Consider the following 20,981-nt stretch of genomic DNA (forward strand, 5'->3'; position numbering starts at 1 on the left):
GGTCTTATTCATCTTTCCCTTGGATCTTATAAAGCATTGTGTTTGGAAATCTGGGGATTTGAGCCCACTAGTGCAAAAAGAGTCAGTTACATAGTCTAAATATACAGTTACTCCTTTTGTTTTGCTTTTAGTTGAATGAATTTAACTTTTTCTTTCTTTTCAGTTTTCTTGAAATCTATAATGAGCGTGTCCGAGACCTGTTAAAACAGTCCGACCGAAAGAAGCCTTACACACTTCGAGTTCGAGAGCACCCTGAAACAGGACCTTATGTCCAAGGTGAGAGTGGGCTTCTCAATTAGCAGCAGAACTGCAGGTGGATGTGTGCCAGGCGTGTATGCATCTTTGCAGGTATTCCTGCAATGATCAGAATTGCCTCTGCCCTTCCAGGGTACTTTCCTCAAATGTTTTCCTTGTTGGATGATCACCTGTAGTACACTGAAAGCTTGGCCTCTGTTATCCTACTGGCTGGATATCCGGCACTGTCTGCCTTTCCAGCCATATTATTTTTCTTCCTTTCATTTTAAAGAAATATTAACTTAATCAAGAGGTCTATCAACATTAGCTCTAAATGGGCTCTCCAGACCAGCCTAAGCTCCCTTCATACCTGTTTCATACCTTGGCAGCAGAATATACATTTTAAAAAAAAAAAAAAAAAAAAGGGTAGATGAATTTAACTGTCTGATGTTGCAGGGCAGGCAGTGAGAAATAATGAAAATCTCACCCAAGGGAAAACCTAATAAGCTTGATTTTCAGTTGTCAGCTTTTTCAGTTGTCTTTCTTGCTTTAGTTCTTACCTTCTCTCTCATTGTTTTTTCTACTTCCATTTTATTTTCAGTTTTGATTGGTGCTTTCATCTCAAGGTCTCACATAGCTTTAAAATACAGTTTGACCTTTGGTATTTCATGAATTGATTCACTCCTGGTATAAAGTTTGCCAGCTACACTGCTGTGTGTCTGACCCATAGCTGACAAAAATCACGTCTCAAAAATCCATGCAGCAGTGTAAAATCATACAAAGTAGATTTACAGGGGAAATCAGAAGGAAGAGTGTTTTCCAAACTGGTGGTTTGTTTAGAAAGTAAATGCATACATTTCCTTTTGTTCTTGCCTTATATCTGGACTGAATTCCAGAGTAGCCTCTGGTATCACTGCCTCTGCAACTGCTTGGTAGTGAGTAGTAATACCTAGGGAGCATGCACTTAGTACACAAAATGAATATCATATTGAATGTTATGGATCCTGTCACATCAGAGCAAATACTGATTCCTGGCTTCTGAATAGAGTCCTCGTCTCTGTTTAGTGGATTTCTCTTGCTCTCCCTGGTTGAGTTTTCTCCCCGTTTTTCTTTATTACGGCATTACACATCATGTGGTTATCCTTCCTCCAGAGATTAAAGGAAGATGTGACAACAGATAGAGTGACTTGACTGTGTGATTGGATGGAGCCTGATTGAATGGATTCCTTGGACACCTGCTGCATTGGTCATAGCACATCTAACAGCCCATGGTTGTCACCAATTCCTCTTAAAATTTGAAATCAGCACTTGAAAAGTGTTGAACTTTCAGGGTCCTGTACACAAGGGCCTATCAGACTTTCTGGTTGTTTCAGCTGCACTTTCCCAGCACATCAGCATTCCATTTTAAGGAGACTTGGAAAATAATAGATTAATTGATGCTCTCATTAGTATGGCAAACATAATTCTTTGCAAAGTAGATTCATAGACTTTTGGCTTTTATTGAGGGCTTTCCAATGTTCTCTTTCTACCTGCTTGTTATTGGAGAACTTAATTGTTGATGGAGTTCAAAGACTAATTATTTTCTTTTAGCAGCTGCTCATTCACCACACAAGAAGGGGTCTTTAAATTGCTTCCTTCCTTGGCAATTTCCATCTCTTTTCTCAGGCCTTATATCTCCAGTGATTCCTTGGCTGCATATAATGGACTTTCCCTGTTCTAAAAGGAAATAAAGTTCTAACTTCTGCCAGTGGGCTGGCTTGCCTTTTGTCACTGTTTTGTCTTCATCTGGAACCTTCCAAGCCAATTCTGTCACTTCTTTTTCCATTCTATTGTGGCTTTTGTTGTTGTTGTGGGGTTTGTTGGGGGGGGTTGGTCGGTTGTTTGTTTCTATTGTGCTTTTTTTATTTACCCATTTTGAATAAGAATTTTATTCTTGGACACAACTGAAATTTTTGACTGGAACAATTTTATGCTAGAGTTTTGAAATATGCCAGTAAAGTTCTCAGTTGATTATATTTTGTAAACTAAGAGAAGATATAATGGCAAAAGATTAGCCTAAAAAATATTTGCTGCTTTTGACTACGGTTGTAAATTTATTTTAGATTATTCACTCCCTCTGTATATTATGACAGTCTTAAAAATAATTGTGTTAATGCCTGTAAGAAAAACTTTATTTTCAATGGCAATTGTGATTCATGTTTTTTAAAAAAAACTGATAACATGCATGAGAAATTAAATAATTTCTCTGCTGAAGACACCATGGCGTGCAATTGGATGCTGTTGTGAGACCATGTGAACTGACGTAATTTCAGGCTGATGAGTCAGTGGCTTAGGGCAACAGATGGAAGTTGTTTTATTTTAGACATGTGTATACAAATATATATTAGTACATTTGTCTGTGCAGTTTATGCACTTGAGGACTGTGACAGTTTGCTTTACTTGAGACAGCCCTAGTGTCTGCTGAGGAGAGGGACTAATAAGGTGTGATGGACCTGCATTTGTTAGCTCACATGAAAAATAAGCGGCAGTGACTTAAATGCAAGTTTGAAGTATAGGCACCTTGATTTTGATAAGATTGAATTCAATAAAGTCTCTTGTGAAGAGGTTCTCAACACTGGTAAAAATGCCCTTCTCAACTGCACTAATGTATTGCTGCAATCAAAAATTGCTGAGCTCTGTAATGGGTTTTCTGTGTGCTGAAGTAGTCTTTGGAAATTCTATATGTAGTCTCTCTGTCCAAGATCAGAGTGCAAGAATAATATTTCCAATAGCTAGACAGCTAAGATCAAAATAATCAGCAAATTTACTAGGAGAGTATGGTTTGTGTTTCACTTCTAGGCAATTTACTGCATGGGAGAAATTAAATTGGTGAACATCAGCAAAGCTCAGAAATATTCCATTGTTTTCCATAGATCAAGCAAGTTAAGGACTAGCATCTGTATTTGCATCATGCTTCTTGCAAGCAATCAGCAATTTTAAGGTTTACTGACTCTTATGAGGAGCTCCTCAGTGTATGTTAGTTTTAGTTGTGTGTTTGGTGTCAGTAACTTCCAGAGTACTCTTAGCTGTGGATGAAGAATAGAGAGAGGGGAAAACCAGAAAACTTAATCCCTTTAAGAACACTTAGATGCCCTGAGCAATGCATTTTCCATTTGCAAATCCAGTCAGAAAGTCCCAGCTCTGAACACTAAGTATTTCAAGTGTTTTCCAACCCATCGTTTTTTCACGTAAAGGCTGAGAGATTGTAGCCTTTAAAATGCGGAAAGTGTTTCAGTCTTTGGATTGGAATAGTTTCAAACTTCTCCCTCACAGATGGTTGCACTGTTAAGGAATCAGCCTCTCTTAAATCAGGAAATGATGCAATCTGTTTTATTACTCTGAGACAGATTTCTGGGGGAGATCCTTTCTTATTCCAAGGCAGATTTCTAGACAAGCAAGTGGTTTTGATCTTTCTATGGGACTTGAAAATAATCTTTCTTTTTCTGGCAGCCAACAGAACACTTTAACGTTTCTTTTCAAGCAACATTTAAAATATTTTGTTAACCTTATTAAAAACCTAATTGTTTTAAACTCTGTGCTAGATTCACAATTCCAGTGCTTAGGGAAATGTAGGCAGGTAAGAATTTCCTCCATGCCTCCTTTTTATAATGGTATTTTTATTCAGTTAAATACGACCCTGAAAAGGGGTCTGGGAAAACAATGTATGATAGTTTCCATATTCTGAGCTTTGAAGATCCCAGTGCGGCTGGAAAAATAATGGGCCTCTTTCTCAAATGGAAAATGTGATGACTTCTGGAATTAATGTGTTGTAAAGAGACACTAGAGAGCAGAAGAAATACTTTTGTTTGAAAATCATCCTATACTTTGTGTGTGTGTGTAAATGTTCATGCACGCACACTGCAGTTAGGGGTTTTTTTTAAAGTCTGGGTGATCCAAAAATTTTTTTTTTTTTCTTTATATGTATCAGTTATTAAAGGAATAAAGTTAAATCCCTTCTTTGTCTTAGGTTTTACTTTCATTTAGAGTTAAGCAAGCAGTTATGAAAGGATAGACTCTAATAATATCAAAAGTACCTGTTTCAGTCTGGTGGAATTTCATATTAATCTTGACTTACATTTTGACAGTAGACAAAATTATTTGATCCAAATAAATCCTTTTTTTTTCCCCAGTATTTTCCCTTCACCCACACTTTTGTGGTCTGTAGTAAAACAAACCTAATCTGTTGAGGGGGAGGAAGTTGCCCTGGATTCCAACTGTGAGATAAAACACTCTGCACAGGCGTGTTTTGCTGGCTGTGATATGACAAAGACTGGCTTCACAACTCAGGTGTTTTTAAGGAGTCTCTGAAGTACAAATGCTAAATAATCCTTGGTGATGAGGCACAGTAAACTGGATTTATGGAAAATAGAAGCCCGTTGAGGATGATTTTGCGCATGTGCTGAATTGGTGTTCTGCCAGGAGCTGGCAGTGCCTGCGCACAGCAGCACACAGCCCTCCCCTGGGCCCCTCCTGGGCACACCACCCCTCCAGCACAGCAGCCTCTGAGTGTGCGATTCCTTTCTTTCCTTTAGGGGGGTTTCTCCTCCTTAAAAATAGAATCAAATTTCAAAACCAGATAAGTAAAAACCAACCGAAAACAAACAGAAAGGAAAAGACGAGAAAAGGCCAGATGATTCATATCATCGTTCAGAGGATCCTTCAAAAAGCCCTGTGAGGTGAAAAGTGCATGAAGATTCCCAAGTGCAGGCTAAAGTCTATTTAACTAAGTAGTGAATATTCACAAGGGTTGGTTCCTAATTCAGTTGCATGAGCAGAAACTTCATCCAGAGGTAATGGCCAAAATCTTTTTCATAGAATCTCTGCCCAAATAGAAGCAGTGGTATAGCTGAACATTTATTATGGACTTACACTGTTTTTTAAGTACCATTGTTGTGCAGATGGAAAAGATCTGTGAAGGTATGAGGCATTTTTTCATACTAATGTCACTGCATTAGAAGGATGAACTAGAATTTTTAACATAATTTTTTAAAAAATTAAATAGTTGTGTTTTTAATAAAATTTACGTTAATCAAGAGACTACTTGTATAATAGACTGTCATCTCAGCAGAAAATTTTTATTCTCTTGATGTTGGGTAAATTGTTGAATAAGCTGAATCAAACTTCCTGAGAAAGCTAAGTATTTAACTCTTCTTGAATCTTTGGCAGGTTTGACTCAGCATTTAGTTACAGACTACAAGCAAGTTGTAAAACTTCTAGAAGAAGGAATAGCTAAAAGGTATTTTACATGACTAAACAACTACATCTGTATTTAACTCTTCTTTCACTGTGTATTGATTTCACTGATGTTTATTTTACTGACTGGGTTGGCAGTGCTTTGTGATGACAGGATGTCAGATTTGGTGATCCTGCATATGAGACACACATGAGACATTACCTAAAACCATTTTGTCCAGAGCAAGAGCTACAAGCACTCATGAAGTTCTTTCTTCAACACTGATCCCATGCTGACTTACCTACAAAATTCCACCATCTGTCAGTGATAAAAAATGCAAGCCAAGAAAACATTTTGCTGAACCAGACATCTGTTTTTCCCCTTCACTTGCTCATGATACTTTAGGCTGGATAGCTGTCAACTCGCTTTGTCATATAATTCAGTGATTTAAAACTGCTGAAATTATAATGTGTACTTATTTATTTTCTAGAAGTACTATGTTTACAATTATTTGGTTTTCTTTCTATAAGTTCCTAGTCCAAATTGTGTTTGCTGTCAGTGAGCTGTGGGGTTTGGAACATAAGTGAAGCCAATGATTTTAGTTCTTGTTAGCTGAGACACTTTTTGACAAGAAACCTTGAATATCTTTACAGGTGCCATTGCAGTAATGGAAAACAGTTACATTTGAAAGAATAGTCCAAATCCTAATCACAGTTCCAAAACTGTTATTAAGTCTTATGATAAGAGTAGTCAAGGTTTTAAAATAACAGTGATGCTGGGAAGTAAATAAAAACTAAGCTACATTATGAGAAAAAAAACCCCATAGAATATACATCAGGATTACAGTTTGCTGTTTCTGCTTGTAGCAATTAATAGATGCAGCTTTGTGGTAAAAAAAAAGCTATTGCAGTGCAACAAAACTCCAAGTGAATACATGGTTTGCATGGGTTGTGAGTAATTGAGATGTGAACTTGCTCTATAACTACTTTGTGTGTTGTTGGAGGTGAGGAGTGCTAACACTTCCTCCTCCAAATCTTGGAGCATTATCTTTTTCTATTTTACTTTATAACCTTTGGTGCTGTGCCTTTACATTCTCTGCCCACTGTAGGGCTGTCTTCTGTCTTCTGCCCTTTACCTAATTGCTTGTCTTCCTCCTTCAGCATCTGGAGACTAGTCATGTACTCCTGCTACCTCAGCTTTGCCTTGCTCATAATCATGATGTGCTCAGCTGCCTGCAGCTTTTGGCAGTGGCCACTCACAGGACTGCAGGAGGTGTAGGAAGCAGAGAACAACCAGGAGGAGAGTCCTGGCTTTGCCCTCATGCCCTGGGCACTCAGCAGCATATGCACAGCTGCAGTTCTCTGCAGTGCTCTCTGCAGTGCTCTGACAGCTGGGCTGATAACAAAAGCTTGGTACCACAGTCCTTTTCTGCACTACTAAAATTACCTACTGTTGTTGAGGGCAGGCTGGCAAAACTGATGATAAAGGCTGCGCATATAGCTGATACTCAAGGCAAGCTCAAAGGAGAAAAACCTGTGTCCTTGCTTTTGCCCTGGACAAAATGCTGCTGTCTTTGGGTTTTTCTAATTAAAACAACAATAAAGAAAGTAGAATTTCCAAAAGTTTGCATTACAGAGGCAGCGAGAGTTCTACTGCTCCTTCTGTGAGCAGTTCCTACTTGCCAGAGTGTGCTGGGTCAGAGCACAAGAGCTGTCTGTCCGTGTCAGAGAGGCAGGAAAGTGCCACACAGGGAATTACAGTACTCACTTAGCACTCATATGGGTGGACTGCTTTGTCTCACTGGACTCCTCTGGCAGTGTAGAAGAGTTTTACCAGGGTAAGGCAACCCCAGAAGTTGTGTATGAAGTTTTTTGACCCCTTTGGAAATGCCAAGGGATAAAAGTAGAGAAATGGGGATGTGCTGGGCTTGTGCACTCTGTATTGGGGATGAGCTGTTTGGTGCTGTTGCTGGCTGTATTTCTCAGCTGTGTTCTCTGCTTATGCCACACCTTATACCTGTGCTGTAAGGATGCTTTAAGATGTCTCCTCTGAGTACTGCTGGTGGAAAAAAAACACCTCTAATTGATCCTCAGTTTCCACCTTACCTTGTTCTCTGCCAAATGCTCAGGAACCAGATCCAAGAATGCAGCCTGCCATATTCTCCAAGTTTCACATTTTTTAATTTATCTGATTTTGCTTTTCTTGAATACAGGGAAGTAACCCTTTGTAATTAAATGTTTTTTTCTTCTTTCTAGAATCACAGCAGCTACACATATTCACAATGCCAGCAGCAGATCCCACGCTATCTTCACCATACACTACACTCAGGTTAGCTAAAAATAACCCAGCTTCCTCTTCACTTTCAAAAGCATTGTTCACTGTGTTGTGCATTGTTTACTTGTCACTATTTTGTGCTGTCTGTAGTAATGGTGGAAGCTGTTACTTATTTCCTTTGGATTACACTGCAGATGTGTTGAGTGTTTATTGAAGCATTCTGTTCCTTTGTGCAAGCTTATAGTCAGAAGTGATGCCAAAATCTCACTCTTAAAAGAAATGTTTTCAGTTTCAGTAAGCCCTTTGAAATGCAATAACCCCTTAGATGCTGTGAAAATTACATGTAAATATGTTTGAGGTTATGTTTTATCACACTTGTATAGGATTCTTAATTGAAGTACAGCATTAGTTTATACCAAAATTTTGTATCTGTCCAGCTTTTTAGATGTACTCATCTATTTGGCATCCAGTACTCTCCCTGAGACAATGCAGCCTTTCTCTGGAGGAATTACATCCTGCCCTGGCAGGGAAGTCATCCAGTGATCCAATAGACCTTTTCTATCTCACACTTCTAACATCCTGTAATCACAGAACATATTGGGATATTTTTCCTTAGTTTCACAAAAGACCTTTGGAATACATTAGTGGAAAATAACTCTGCAAAGTCTACAAGAAAGCCTCTCACAGTCTCTAGGCAGTAAAGGTTTTTTAGGGAGGAAATTGGCATAAGAGGGTCGTTTCTCTGTGGGGTGAGAAAGCTGTTGAGTTAGTGGTTTAAATATAGTCTGAGGGTCAAGGTCACAAAGGCAATGAGACAGTCATATGAACAACTCAGCTTCAAACAAAAGAGCATATCAATTTTATTTTCATTAATTAATTAAGGGGAATAATAAACTTCCTTATTGATGGTTTTTTTTTTCCTTCAGGCTATATTAGAAAACAATCTTCCATCTGAAATTGCAAGCAAGATCAACTTAGTGGACCTTGCAGGCAGGTAATAATATGCTGAAGGGCAGAGAGGTAATTTTTTCTGAAGATGCTGGCAGAATTGTCTTAAAAGATGAAGTTTAATATTTTACAATTTCATTGAACTAACAGAAATCTTGACTTTCTTATAATGTAACAGGGAATATTAATATTGTCTTTGTCAATAGTTCTTCTTTACTGGGTATTGTTTTTCATTGGGGAAGGGAATTCCTGGGTTCTCAGAACCAATACTGTGTTATTGAATACATTTAAGGTAATTCCATTCAGCTCTATATTCTTATTAAGTGGCTCTTCTGTCAGGTGTTGTTGGAATTACTAAATCTGTCCTTGAAAAGAGAGGGGGAAAAAAACAATGTGTTCCTCATGGCTGCCTAGCATGGGCAGGAGAAAATGGTTATATCTCACTGTCTATGTTGTCCATATTCCAGAAGTTCCTGAGTCTCTGATCTTTGTTGTGCATTTCAGTGATGTAAATGTGGTTGTGTTGGATGTGGCAGAAAACAGAAAGATGGCAGTTGTGCTGAAGAATTATAGAACAGTTATAGAAAAATATTTTAATTTCTCAAGAACATAAATTAGCATGCATGTATGGTCAGAGAAAGTGGCATTGAGGGAATATGCAGACTTTTGTACTGAGCCAGGCTACCCTTGTGGAGATGTGAAACGTATGTTATTTTTTTTTTAATTCAGAATTTGAGTTGCCCAATTCACAATTGAGTTTATGTTTTGTTGGGTCTTTAACAGTATCTTGCACCAGCTGCTCATAGTTCTTTGGATTTTCTGAAATAGAGGGAAATACAAAATATTTGAAGAATATGGGTTTTTAAATTGTAAAGTTTATAATTTTTGTTTTATTGTATTGCTTTAACATATATTGTTTTCATATTGACTGTTAATAATTAAGCATTTTTGTTTATTTTGCATTGTCTCTTCCACACTTGCTTGCTACAGTGAAAGAGCTGATCCCAGTTACTGTAAAGATAGAATTACCGAAGGTGCCAATATTAACAAGTCATTAGTTACACTTGGAATTGTCATATCCACTTTAGGTAAGCACATTAGTTCTTTATATTGAAGGGTAGTGATAAAAGCATATGACTCATTCACTGTGTATTGAGTGTAAATGTTATTTGCATTTACATCAAGAAGTTCAACCGAGCAGTTATGTGGTGTCTTCATAAACTGTAATGACATCTAAGAAAATTAAATAGCCATGAAAGAAAAAAGTAACTCCTTTCCTGAGTTCTGTGGTACTTCTCCCTCAGCACAAAATTCTCAGATGTTCAGCAGCTGCCAGAGCATTAACACCCTCACAAGTGAAGGGGAGAGCAGCCGTGTGGACAGCCCTCCCTCCGGCGGCAGCAGTGGGACCAGGCGGCCGGCTTACATCCCCTACCGCGACTCCATCCTCACCTGGCTGCTCAAGGACAGTCTGGGGGGCAACTCCAAGACCATCATGATTGCCAGTGAGTTTGATTTCTGTTAATGGTTTAACATTTTGCACTACATTGTGCCTTTAATACATACCTCTACTGCAGTGAGAAGACAGCTATAACACTTAGAATCTGTCCTTGAAATGATTTTCATAAATACTTCATAGAATACTCAAGAAAATGAAAATGCATGCTGATTGTGCATGAAATTATGTTTAAGAGTCTTACCAAGGTGATAGCTTCGATTTTAGGTGATTCATTCAATTATAAATACAGTCTGGAGAAGACATTCTCTGTGGCCTTAATGAAATAACCCTAGGGTTATTTTTTTTATCTTTTAAAGAAGCAAGACTTAAAAAACTTTTTGAAAAATGATGGGTTAAACTGAATGTTTTTTAAAATTGTGTCATTTGTTTTCTGTCTGTAGCTATCTCGCCTGCCAGCTCCAGCTACAATGAGACCATGAGTACCTTGAGATACGCTGCAAATGCCAAAAATATTATTAACAAGCCCAGAGTAAATGAGGTGAGGCCTTGACTTCTGCCTAAGGTAGCCTATGCAGTCACAATTTGTCTTCTTCTCAGTACACAATATAATGAAGCCCTTATACATATGGGAATAATTTTGGCCACAGAATCCGAGCTTCATTCATTGCCTGTTCTAGGAATGAGCTCTGACTTTATGACAGATTCATTTGCTTGGTTATGTAGAGGTCCTTCACAGGCTGCACAAGTTAAAAGATGGCAGAGTATTAAGGAGAGAGTCACTGCATTGGAGGCCTGAATTATATTGCTGCCACTGCTATCCCATTCTTATTCAATCCTAGATGTTCAGATGCTTAAGGCAAATTTTCAGTGCGTGCTTTTTTCTCATTTTCCACCCTTACACTCCGTCGACATTTATCAAATGTGAAAAATGTAAACTGTCTCAATCAAAGACAGTGTTAAAACAGATTGGAGGTTTTAGATACTATAGTCCTAAAAACATGCATTAAAAATAATTCATGGGGACGTGCATAGTTCTGTCTGTCTTTACAGCAAAATTTAAGCAGCACATACTGATTCAGATCTACAGCCACATATGCTAGAAGTATAAAACTCTAGAATTGCAGTTCTGTAACTGATCATTCTTGGCCTGGAATTCTGCATCAGGCTCCCTTTCCACATGATCGCATAACTTAAGGACTGAATCACAGTGCATTAATTTAAAGAATATACAGTGAATTTAGGTTTCAAAAAAAGTCTTGATTCCAGCCATTTCCTAATATTTAATCCATTGACTTTACAGCTTTAGTAGTATTATTTTGTGATTTGGCATGAGTGTATCAAGATTTTGTTTTGTAGATGAAAGGACAGAATCTTAGAGTTGTACTTCACTATTTGCTTTCCTAACAATACTCTGTTAAGTTTGGGCAGAAGCAAACCCTTCTAATCCTAGGTTTCTCAAATTTAATTTGCATTTTAATTACCAGTGCCTATAAGTCATTTTCAGACATCAATAGTAGCAGCAATTGTGTGCTTGGTTTTGCCAGCAGCAGTTCTTAGGTCTGTGACAGGCTAAAGTCACATAAACGCTTGTGGGTAAACCACTTATCACACATAGCCTCTCACAGCCTCCCAACTTGTGTGTCCATCACTCTCTTGCACAGCCCATGCTAGACCCTTGACCCCAGCCCTTCAGTCTTCTTCCTCTCACTGCAAATTGACCTGGCAGCCCAGAGAAAGCTGATTCTTGACTCAAGAGTTTGTCTGAAATGTCTGTAAAAGCTGTTTTCCAGAAACTGTCAGTGCAGAAACACTTACTCTGAAAGTGAGATAAATACCTCACACCAAGCAGACAGGAAATTCTTTCTGTATCATGTTTATGTGTGTATCTTTATGTATGTATGAAAGGGCTTTTAATACCATCCTGGATGACTTTCTGGCTTCGTCACCGCTAATTGGATTTTCTAGACCAGCATTAAGTAACAGCATTTTTCTGATGTAATGGAACTATTTTGAAGATAAATCCTTGGAAGTAGTGATGAATCCATCTGGTCATGATGGGAACAAATGCTGTGGTAGGTCTGTGTTCAGAAGAGAGATGGAAAAATTTTTATGGTAAAACAGAACCTATCAAAGATGAGACCCACCTGTCCCTGGCCAGTGCATCTCAAGGGCCTGGCAGAGTGAAGCAAGGAGTACTGCTGTGAGTTTGCCTATTCTTGTCTCTTCTTGGCTGTTGGAATATCTCCAGGTTGATTTCTTAAGCTAAAGTTTTTTTTAAGACTGATTTTTCCAACTGTCTGTATTTCAATGTTTCAGGATGCAAATGTGAAACTGATCAGAGAACTGAGAGAAGAAATTGATAGGTTGAAAACTATGCTGATGAGCTTTGAACTGGTATGTAGCAACATTTCCCTACTGGACCTTTTGTGTTACTTTAGGTAGCTTACTTTCATCTCATCTGTTTATCTTGCCATGTTTATTGTAACTGGAGAGAAATGAAACTGTTCTCTGGGTGATTTTGTAATTATTATAAGGTTAATTGCTTTTCTGTCATTTCTCCTCTTTCTGTCATTGTACTGATGAACCTGAAGTATAAGTAGTCATATAATGATTCAAAAGGATTTCCTTGCCTGTCTTTCATAGAATTGGATGGTTTACCTGTCCAGAAATACCATGAAATAGAAATATTTTCATTTTAAAGGTGTTGAAGCTTCAAGAGTTTAATTGCTGTTTCACACTTCCTGCATGCTCTCTCCCTGCAAAGGAGTTGTGAACATCTGTGAGTCCTCACAATACAGCTGACATCCCTGGTGTTTTTCTCACTTGGAATAATAATAGTGTCTTGGTTTTCCAAGCCAGGAGAGAATGTTTTGCTGAGAGAGACAGAAACTACACTTCAGGATGCATTTACACATAACTGTCTCTCAGTTATTGTTTTTCACCAGTTCTTTATGCCAAAAAATTGCATGCAATAGCAAGAGAGATGTAGGCTAGATGCTAGAAGGCAGCATGTGTATTTTCTCTTTCCTTCTCTTGACTTCATCTCCTTGAAATGCTGGAGAGTGAAAGAACATGCCTGCAAGCTGTGAATAAGAAAACTAACACGTAGATCTTGGTGACTGTTTTTTGTACAGAGAAATTCCAGTCCCTCTTGGAGTGATGACAGGGATGGCAATCTGACTGAGCTGGTCCTTCAGAATGAAATTAAGGTGTGTACAATTTACTTGATGCTGAAACTATCTCCTGCTCCACTAGGCCAGGGGATACCATTGCTGTGAAAACTCTTTTGTCTTAATCCTTTCCTTTTCACTCTGCAGATGCAGGAAACTGCCATCCTTAATTCATGTTGAGCGTGCTCTACCAGTTTGTGACAAAAGTCTCATGTCCTTAATGGGACACAGTCCATTGTGCATCACTAAGCCTGCACAATCTACCTCTTGTTTGAAAGCTGTCTCAATATATGACAGCAGTTCATTACACAAAGTCTCTCCCTTCTAACATAAACTCCAATTTATTCAAATGAAAATATTCTACACTTACCAAAATTACTGAGAAGCTTTGATCACTGCTAACTTTGAAAGGTTTATAGACTTTAAGTTTTGCCCAAAGACAGTCAAAATAATTTGTTAGCATGATCAAAAAGAAAAATTATCCTGCTTAGTAAGTGAAACAGTTATCTCTCCTATTCTTTAAGATTGAGCAATTGACCAAAGACTGGACAAGTAAGTGGACAGACAGGAAAGCCATCATGGAAGAGTACAGTGTGGACATCAACAAAGAAAAAGCTGGAGTAACAATTGATTCTAATTTACCTCATCTAATGGCCGTGGATGATGATATCCTCAGCACGGGAGTGGTGCTATACCATCTCAGGGTGAGATGTGGTCACTTGTCTTATTTTACCCGTTAATTTCAAATTTTTTTTTTTATTTGGAAATGGAGAGTGGTGAGGGTGACATTACAACAACAGCTTTCAAAATACGAAGGTTACAGATCATAAGATATAATGAGGGGGAAAAGAAGAAAATAATTGGACCCCTTATAAATGCATGTGCAAAGTATTTGATACTGTATTAAAAGCAAAGCAAAAGATTTAAATTAGTCCACAATGCATGAGGGCAGTTATGCGTTCATATACGGAGAAACATAAAGGACGGTGGATGGTGCTTAAGTATTGCAGACAACTGGTCCAAATTTTATTATGCATTTGTATACTTAAGACTGGAATATTTGTACATAAATATAGATAAAAGTAAGGTTTAAGAAACAAAAGCTTACTTTGGCAACAACTTCTACACATTGCTTTTAACCCTATGGGAGGTCTGCCACGTAGATACCAGCTATGCAGTATGAAGGTTAATTACTTGTGATACTGCTTGAGTGACTATTTTTGAAGACCACGTAGAACTCCTGGCCTCACAGACACTGTTTTGTTGTGTAGCTGCTAATTTCAGGCAAGGGTTTCACTAAGAAACATTTATAACTTTGTACGTATATTACTGCACATTATGGCCTATGATGTGCATGGATGGGTCAGATAGTTTTAGGGTTTTTTTGGTTTTTGATACGGCAAGTGCTAGGCCAGACTTCAACATTTTTAATATTGCTTAAATGTATGGAAATTACTGAAATATTGATGCTGCTTAATGTGGAAGGCATGTTGGATGGGCACTTCTACAGGGGTGCACTCATTGCCAAAATATATATTAAATACAGTTAAAAATAATGTATCTGCCTACTAATAAAATCTTTATCTAGATTTTGTGGAAATTAACAGTTTAAGGACACAGGGGTTTTTTATTTCTCTTAAAAATGGCAACAAATAGAACAGAAATCTTGCTGTTCTTCTATCATGTTGAAAGAGAAACTTAACTAATTTTTCTCATGCCAACATGAAGAAATTGTACTAGGTAATTATTAGGGACCAAATATTTATGTCCAGTGCTGATCAACATGCAACTTCAACTACTCAACCCTACATTAACAATAAATATTTATTGGAAGCAACTGCTACTACTTAAATGTTTTTCTGTTATGTGCCATTGGGGAAAGACCAAATACTTTCCCATACTAATTTTGACAACATCTAATTTAAATATACTCATTTTAATGCCATAACATGGTTTGAAGGGTCACCTTCTGAAGTCATTCATGACTCTGTCACACTAACATCTTTGTCCCTTCTTTCTTTGCTTCTAGATGCTGCCTTTTCTTTTCTTTGTGCTTTACATCTTTTAGTATCTGGTGTCTGTTATCTTCATCTGAACAGCAAGAAGGTAAAGCATTAGTGGTTCCTTACAAATTAAGGCTTCACCATATAACAACTCTTTACATTGTACTTTTAGAGAGATGTCTTAGCAGCAGTTTTAGATCATGCAAAATAAATATGATGTTACTCTTTTACTCCCCTGATATTTCATAGTATTTATTGCACTAACTGATGCTATCCCCACACTTCATTTCTGGCTCTCTTTAATAAAATATGTGTGTTTTCCTGTGATTTAGCTGACCTTTTTTGCATAGCCTAAAAATATGCAATTTGTTTATTGTTTCAGTGAAAGGTATACTTCATAACCTTTTTTGAAAGTTGGAGTATTTCCAGAAGTGAAGGGGCAAAGCAATCTTACTCTTTATGGTTCTGTAATGTACCTTAGGAATTCTACCCCTAGTCATGAGAAACGACCAGAAGAGGTAACAATGTAAAAACACTTCAAGGGGTGTGAAGAGGTGCTGTGGTGTGCCAGGTCAGGTTGTGCAGTCCTTGCATCTGAAACATCTTTCCCTTTTTCAGGTAGAATATTTAATATTAAATTAGGAAAGACTAAAAATGTGACAATTATTAGCTCAATAATAGCATTTGAAAAATGAAATCAGCATGGTCCTGGGATATGGTTATTTTTATTTTGTTTTCTCCAGTTAAGTTGGTTTGCTCGTATCATATCTGTACCTTTGGTCTCACCTGCATTTTTTAGTTGGATTTAAACTTACCCAGAATCACTCCACTGACTGGGATGATGTTCTGAATTTTCTGAGCCAATACTGCTGTAATACACTTTCCTTAATTAAATTGTATTGCCAGAGAGTTAGTTCAGCAGCTTGGAAGAAGTTTCTTTTGGAATTACAGTAACTATACAATTCGTTGCCAAAAAAGAAGATAATTGATAATGAAGAAGATAATTGATAAAGGGAACTTTGAGGAGTTTGTTTACTCCTCTCTGCATAAAATGCGTGTTGCTAATTCACTTTTTTGAGTGACATGAGTCAAAGGCCATATGGACCAAAAGCTTTCTAGAAGTCACAGCCAGCCCAGATGGATATCTTGCAGTTGAGTCTGCTGAACATTAAACTGACATGTACCTTGTTAATGGCTTCAAGTGGAGGCACAGCCCAGCCTTCAGCCTCTGCAGCAGGTGAAGTCTCAGCAGGGCTCTTGCCTGGGGGGTCTGTTGGTTGGTTCAGACAGCTGAGCTCTGTGAGGAGCTTTGTGGTAACCATTCCCTTTCTGCCCAGTGCATAAACCCCCTGTGATTTACCCATAATTATCCAGAACTGAGGCACCTTGAAGTAGTACACAGCTTCTGTTTTCCCAGTCTTCAGGCAGGTGATTGCTACTTTGTGCTTGATCTTTAAATCTGAGATTTACAATACACTTGGAGGAGAGAGTATATTTAATTTGTTCTAATTTGAATACAAAATCATACTGTTTACTGTCCATGATTAATTTTAATAAAACTGAAAGGCTTGCCATTAAAGTAATTTTAGAGTGCATTTACCAATCACTTTACCATAACCAATTACAGTGTCTCTTTAGAACTGGGAAATTATCTTGGGTTTTTTCCTAAGAAAAAACATAGGACTGCTAATGGAAAGTAATAGATAGATGGTAAATTAATTTAATTAATTGCCTTTTTTGGCAGTTTTTTTTTTTCTTGTGTTATTGTTTAAACAACTATTTTTTATTGGTATTTGTAGGCAACCAAAAAACTACTGTCTCACTTCCATTGCTGACCCATAATATAGTTCAAATCTTGTTCTGGAGACATTTGATTCTAGGCAGTTCTTTTTTTGAAGTTATTGAATCTTCAGGTTTGGGAATTTGCCCATATACCATAAGCACCAGGTAGACTTCATAGATGTCATTTAAGTTTCAGAAAAAAGTTCTTCTTTAGTAGTTAGATTGAAGAGTTCATAATATATGACAACGTGCCCTTACAAATTAGGAATTCTGTTACTTCTAAATTAGAAAAGCCTGGTTAATTGAATCATCATTTTGCAGCTTTTTTCTTTCTGCATGGATATTTATTAAAATCATTATCTCATTTCTGCAAACACCAACTTTCACTGTAAAAGTGCAAAGCATCAGGATGCATGTTCATATTCAAAATATTGGTCTCAAGCACAGTCCAAACGTTATCCACGGAGGGTTACTTTATCTACTGGACTTATGGAAGCTGACATACTTCAGGATGAAGAGTAATTGCAATATTAAGGGGGACAGTGGGCTGAAATATTACGAGTACACAGCATTTGCTTCAAACAATTCAGTCATTCAGAGACAATTTATTTTAAGTGTTTGCTAAAATGATGTGCCAAAGCTTTTTAAAGTAGTATATATAGCCTTTTTTGTAACCAACTTTTAAATTTGCTGTTTTTTGTTTCAGGAAGGAACAACCAAAATTGGAAGAAGTGACTCAGACCAAGATCAAGACATTGGTAAGAGAATGATATTACAACTTAATTTGTCATATGGCTAGGTCAAACCAAGAGGTTTACATTTGTCATGTGTAACAGCTAGGTAGAGTTTCTTTTTGTCAGCTTTCTTTATTGAAGAAGTTAAATAGAAGAGGGTCATTATTAATGTTTGCTAAAATATGTGGTTATTTTTTGTTTAAGAGGCTAAAAAGTCACTGGATTTGACCAAATTGAGATCTCTTCAGAATTTTCTTCCCACTTGTAAAATGCTTCACTAGAGTTTAAAATTATCTACATCTTACATCCAAGTTCTCAGATATTTTGTCCTAAACTAGGGGCACAAGTAATCACGAGACATTGAAAATGATTTTCAACTCTACTTGTACAGAATATTTTAGATATAAAGTCCAAATTATTTAGAATATGTCTTAATTTAATTTCTGCTTTTAATTTTAGTAGTCAATCACAGGAGCTAGACACTATGATAGAGAACTGAAACTTTCTACTAAAATTGGAAAATTTGCAGGATCTCAGCTTTGGTTAAGTTCTGCTAAGCTTGGTTATGTTTGATTATTTTCTGCCAAAAAATTAGTAAATTATAAACGATAAATGCCGTAATGACATTAATAAAATTCAACAGAACAGAAGAATTTGCACATTAGCTCACAGACCAGAAAGTGATACATAGTTTTTTAGTACCAGAAATGCAGAAACAATGTCATTATTTCCAATAGTGAGTTTCAATAGTAAGTTTTTTCTGTGATTAAGTATTTACTAGCAGTATTTAATCTCCTTGTTTTGCACGTGCTATGTTTCTCTGGGCTATGAAGCATGCATAGTGTCAAACAGTCTGTGGTAGTCCATTCTGAGGAGAGCAGGGCAAACCCAACCCCTTCAGCAGGTGAGGTAATGCCCGTGTTGCAGTTTTGCAGGGGCAGTGGATTGAGAGGAATCACTGTTGGATAGACAACCACTGCGGGATCGTCACCCTGCGGCCGGCCCCGGGCGCACGCTGCTCTGTCAATGGCTCTGAAGTGTCTGGGTCCTGTCGTCTGTCACAAGGCAAGATTTGTGTTTTCTGGGAATGAACACCGCAGTATGGTCACCTCATCAGTGCAGTTTAGATCTAGCATTCACGGAACTTGAGCAGATCAAAGAAAGACATCTCTCAGTCCACTGCCAGCTCCACAAGGTGTGATCCATGGCTAAATAAATTGGGTACCCCAGAGAAGTAAAATTAAAACATTAGTGGCAATATTCTGCCTCCTTTTGGCGACAGTATGTAGGTTTTTGAAAAGGGAAGACATAGTCAGAGATTTTATTGTGGAAAATAGTGGAGACTGACTCTAAGTCAGCTGGTCACTGAAAGGGTTTCTTGGCAATTATATAATATGGTTGAAACAACCTTCAGCTTTTTCATAATGTATTTAGGTGGAAGCTAGAAGCCACTAAGTCATAGGCTATAATGAATGAATTCAGATTAAGTGGATCAGGTTTCCATACTTTCAGGTTCTTTAAAGTAACAGTCCGGCTTCTGGGAACTTGCAGTGATCTAGTCTTAAAGATATAGTGTAAAAACAAGTTTTGAGCAGTGGGTTGGTTATGGTTTTGGCATGAAGTCATGCTGGCTTTTAATATGAATGGGGAATTTACAGTTACGTTTACTCTGCAGAGATCTCCAAGATTAGTTTACTTGGATGCTGTCATTACAGATTGATAACTCTGCCATCCCATAGTGACAAATTTTAAAAACAGTTCTCTCTTCTGTGATTTACAGAAAGCAATTGGTCAGATTTTTTTAACCTATTATTCTATAGTAGTTTGATGAATTATGTCTCTGTAAACATCTAATTATTTTGTTTTCACAGGGGCCCTTGTTGTCCTTGGCAAATCGCATAAGTTTAGATTCAATCACCCAGCAGAAGCTGCTATCTTAAGACTAAGAAGATCAGTAAGTTCTGAAACTGTTTTTCTCTTTTTTTTTTCCCCCTCTTTTTTTTCTTCTTAAAAGCTGGCCTGATAAAGATAATATTTCATCTCATCATCAAATTCACTTGCTTCATTTCCTCCATCCAATGGTCTGTAATGACACTAAACCTCTTGTGGGAGGACACTAGCACTTCCTTCAGATGTGCTTAGCAAAAGATGATGCAGACCTCTTGAATAATTTAGTGTTTCCTATTTCTAGTCATGACTACAGTAGGATTGAAATAAAAAGGCAGAATGCTGCAGTGAAAAGACCAGTTAAGAATCTTTCCACATGTGATAATTTTCTGAGTTATCTTCCTTCTTTGTCATTACACTGTCTCAAATGAAGTATACAAGAAGAAATCAAAAATTTATGGGATTAAGTACTTAAGTGTGGTTGACTCTGAAAGCAGTTCTATCAGGAATAGACAAAATATTTCTTGGCATGTTAAATTCAGGAACTAATTACTGTAAGATATTATTTAGTTGGCTAGTTCAGTAATGTTTAAGAAATGAGATAATTCTTGAAATGACAACTGTAACTAAAAGCCTAATTTAAAAATACAAGTTTTCTCATTTAGGAATTAACCATATTATCAACTGCTATTGGCAAGAGTCTACCTTTTAAAATGGATTTTCATTTATTAATGTTTTCTATTTTCCACTCTTGCGTCCTTTTGTACTCACTTTGAGATAAGGGGCTTAACGTCTGTTTTCATTCTTAATTTCTCAATTAATAAAACATGCAGTACATTCAAATAGAGCTGCAAAAAGAGACATACTCAGTAACAAAAATGTAGTAATTTTGCTAATTATCAAAGATTAAGCAGAAGTGTGAGATTATAAACTCACATGGGAGGTATTATGCAGCCTTACACACAATAGTTAACAATGACAGTACTAATGATAACTTGGAAGTTCTTGGGTTGCTGTGATTTTTTTTTAATTCCTATCCTATGTGGTGTGCTTTCTGTAGATTAATGAAACCCCACCCACTATGAGTTATGGAGCTTTGGACTGGCTCAATTTGGATGGAAGTTGCATCAATTCTCCACATTATATCCTTTCTTCTCTCTACAAGTAAGTTTAAAACTAAGAAAAAAGCAACTGAACAAATAATTTCTCTTTTGGGATGATGTCTGAAATAAGGGACTTGGCATACAGAGTAAGTCCCATCATGTTTTTAAGTAGTCA

At 37.3% G+C, this 20,981-nt stretch overlaps 1 protein-coding gene across 4 annotated transcripts in view; it reads left to right on the plus strand.

The window, feature by feature from the left end:
• Window positions 1–20,981, plus strand: part of STARD9 (StAR related lipid transfer domain containing 9) — a 96,014-nt gene that overhangs the window by 41,504 nt on the left and 33,529 nt on the right. For all 4 annotated transcript variants that reach the window (XR_012056329.1, XM_030275482.4, XM_072930017.1 and 1 more), the window contains exons 7-20: window positions 164–276; window positions 5,440–5,509; window positions 7,702–7,774; window positions 8,647–8,714; window positions 9,659–9,756; window positions 9,973–10,173; window positions 10,568–10,665; window positions 12,444–12,521; window positions 13,262–13,336; window positions 13,822–14,001; window positions 17,789–17,840; window positions 18,744–18,881; window positions 19,688–19,770; window positions 20,764–20,867. Coding sequence is in view for 3 of the 4 variants with exons in the window: in XM_030275482.4 (XP_030131342.4) it covers window positions 164–276; window positions 5,440–5,509; window positions 7,702–7,774; window positions 8,647–8,714; window positions 9,659–9,756; window positions 9,973–10,173; window positions 10,568–10,665; window positions 12,444–12,521; window positions 13,262–13,336; window positions 13,822–14,001; window positions 17,789–17,840; window positions 18,744–18,881; window positions 19,688–19,770; window positions 20,764–20,867 (1,431 nt within the window). In the remaining variant the exon portion in view is untranslated. The remainder of the gene's footprint in view (window positions 1–163; window positions 277–5,439; window positions 5,510–7,701; window positions 7,775–8,646; window positions 8,715–9,658; window positions 9,757–9,972; window positions 10,174–10,567; window positions 10,666–12,443; window positions 12,522–13,261; window positions 13,337–13,821; window positions 14,002–17,788; window positions 17,841–18,743; window positions 18,882–19,687; window positions 19,771–20,763; window positions 20,868–20,981) is intronic.

The sequence above is a fragment of the Taeniopygia guttata genome, chromosome 5 (assembly GCF_048771995.1).
Source record: "Taeniopygia guttata chromosome 5, bTaeGut7.mat, whole genome shotgun sequence".
Taxonomy (NCBI): Eukaryota; Metazoa; Chordata; class Aves; order Passeriformes; family Estrildidae; genus Taeniopygia; species Taeniopygia guttata.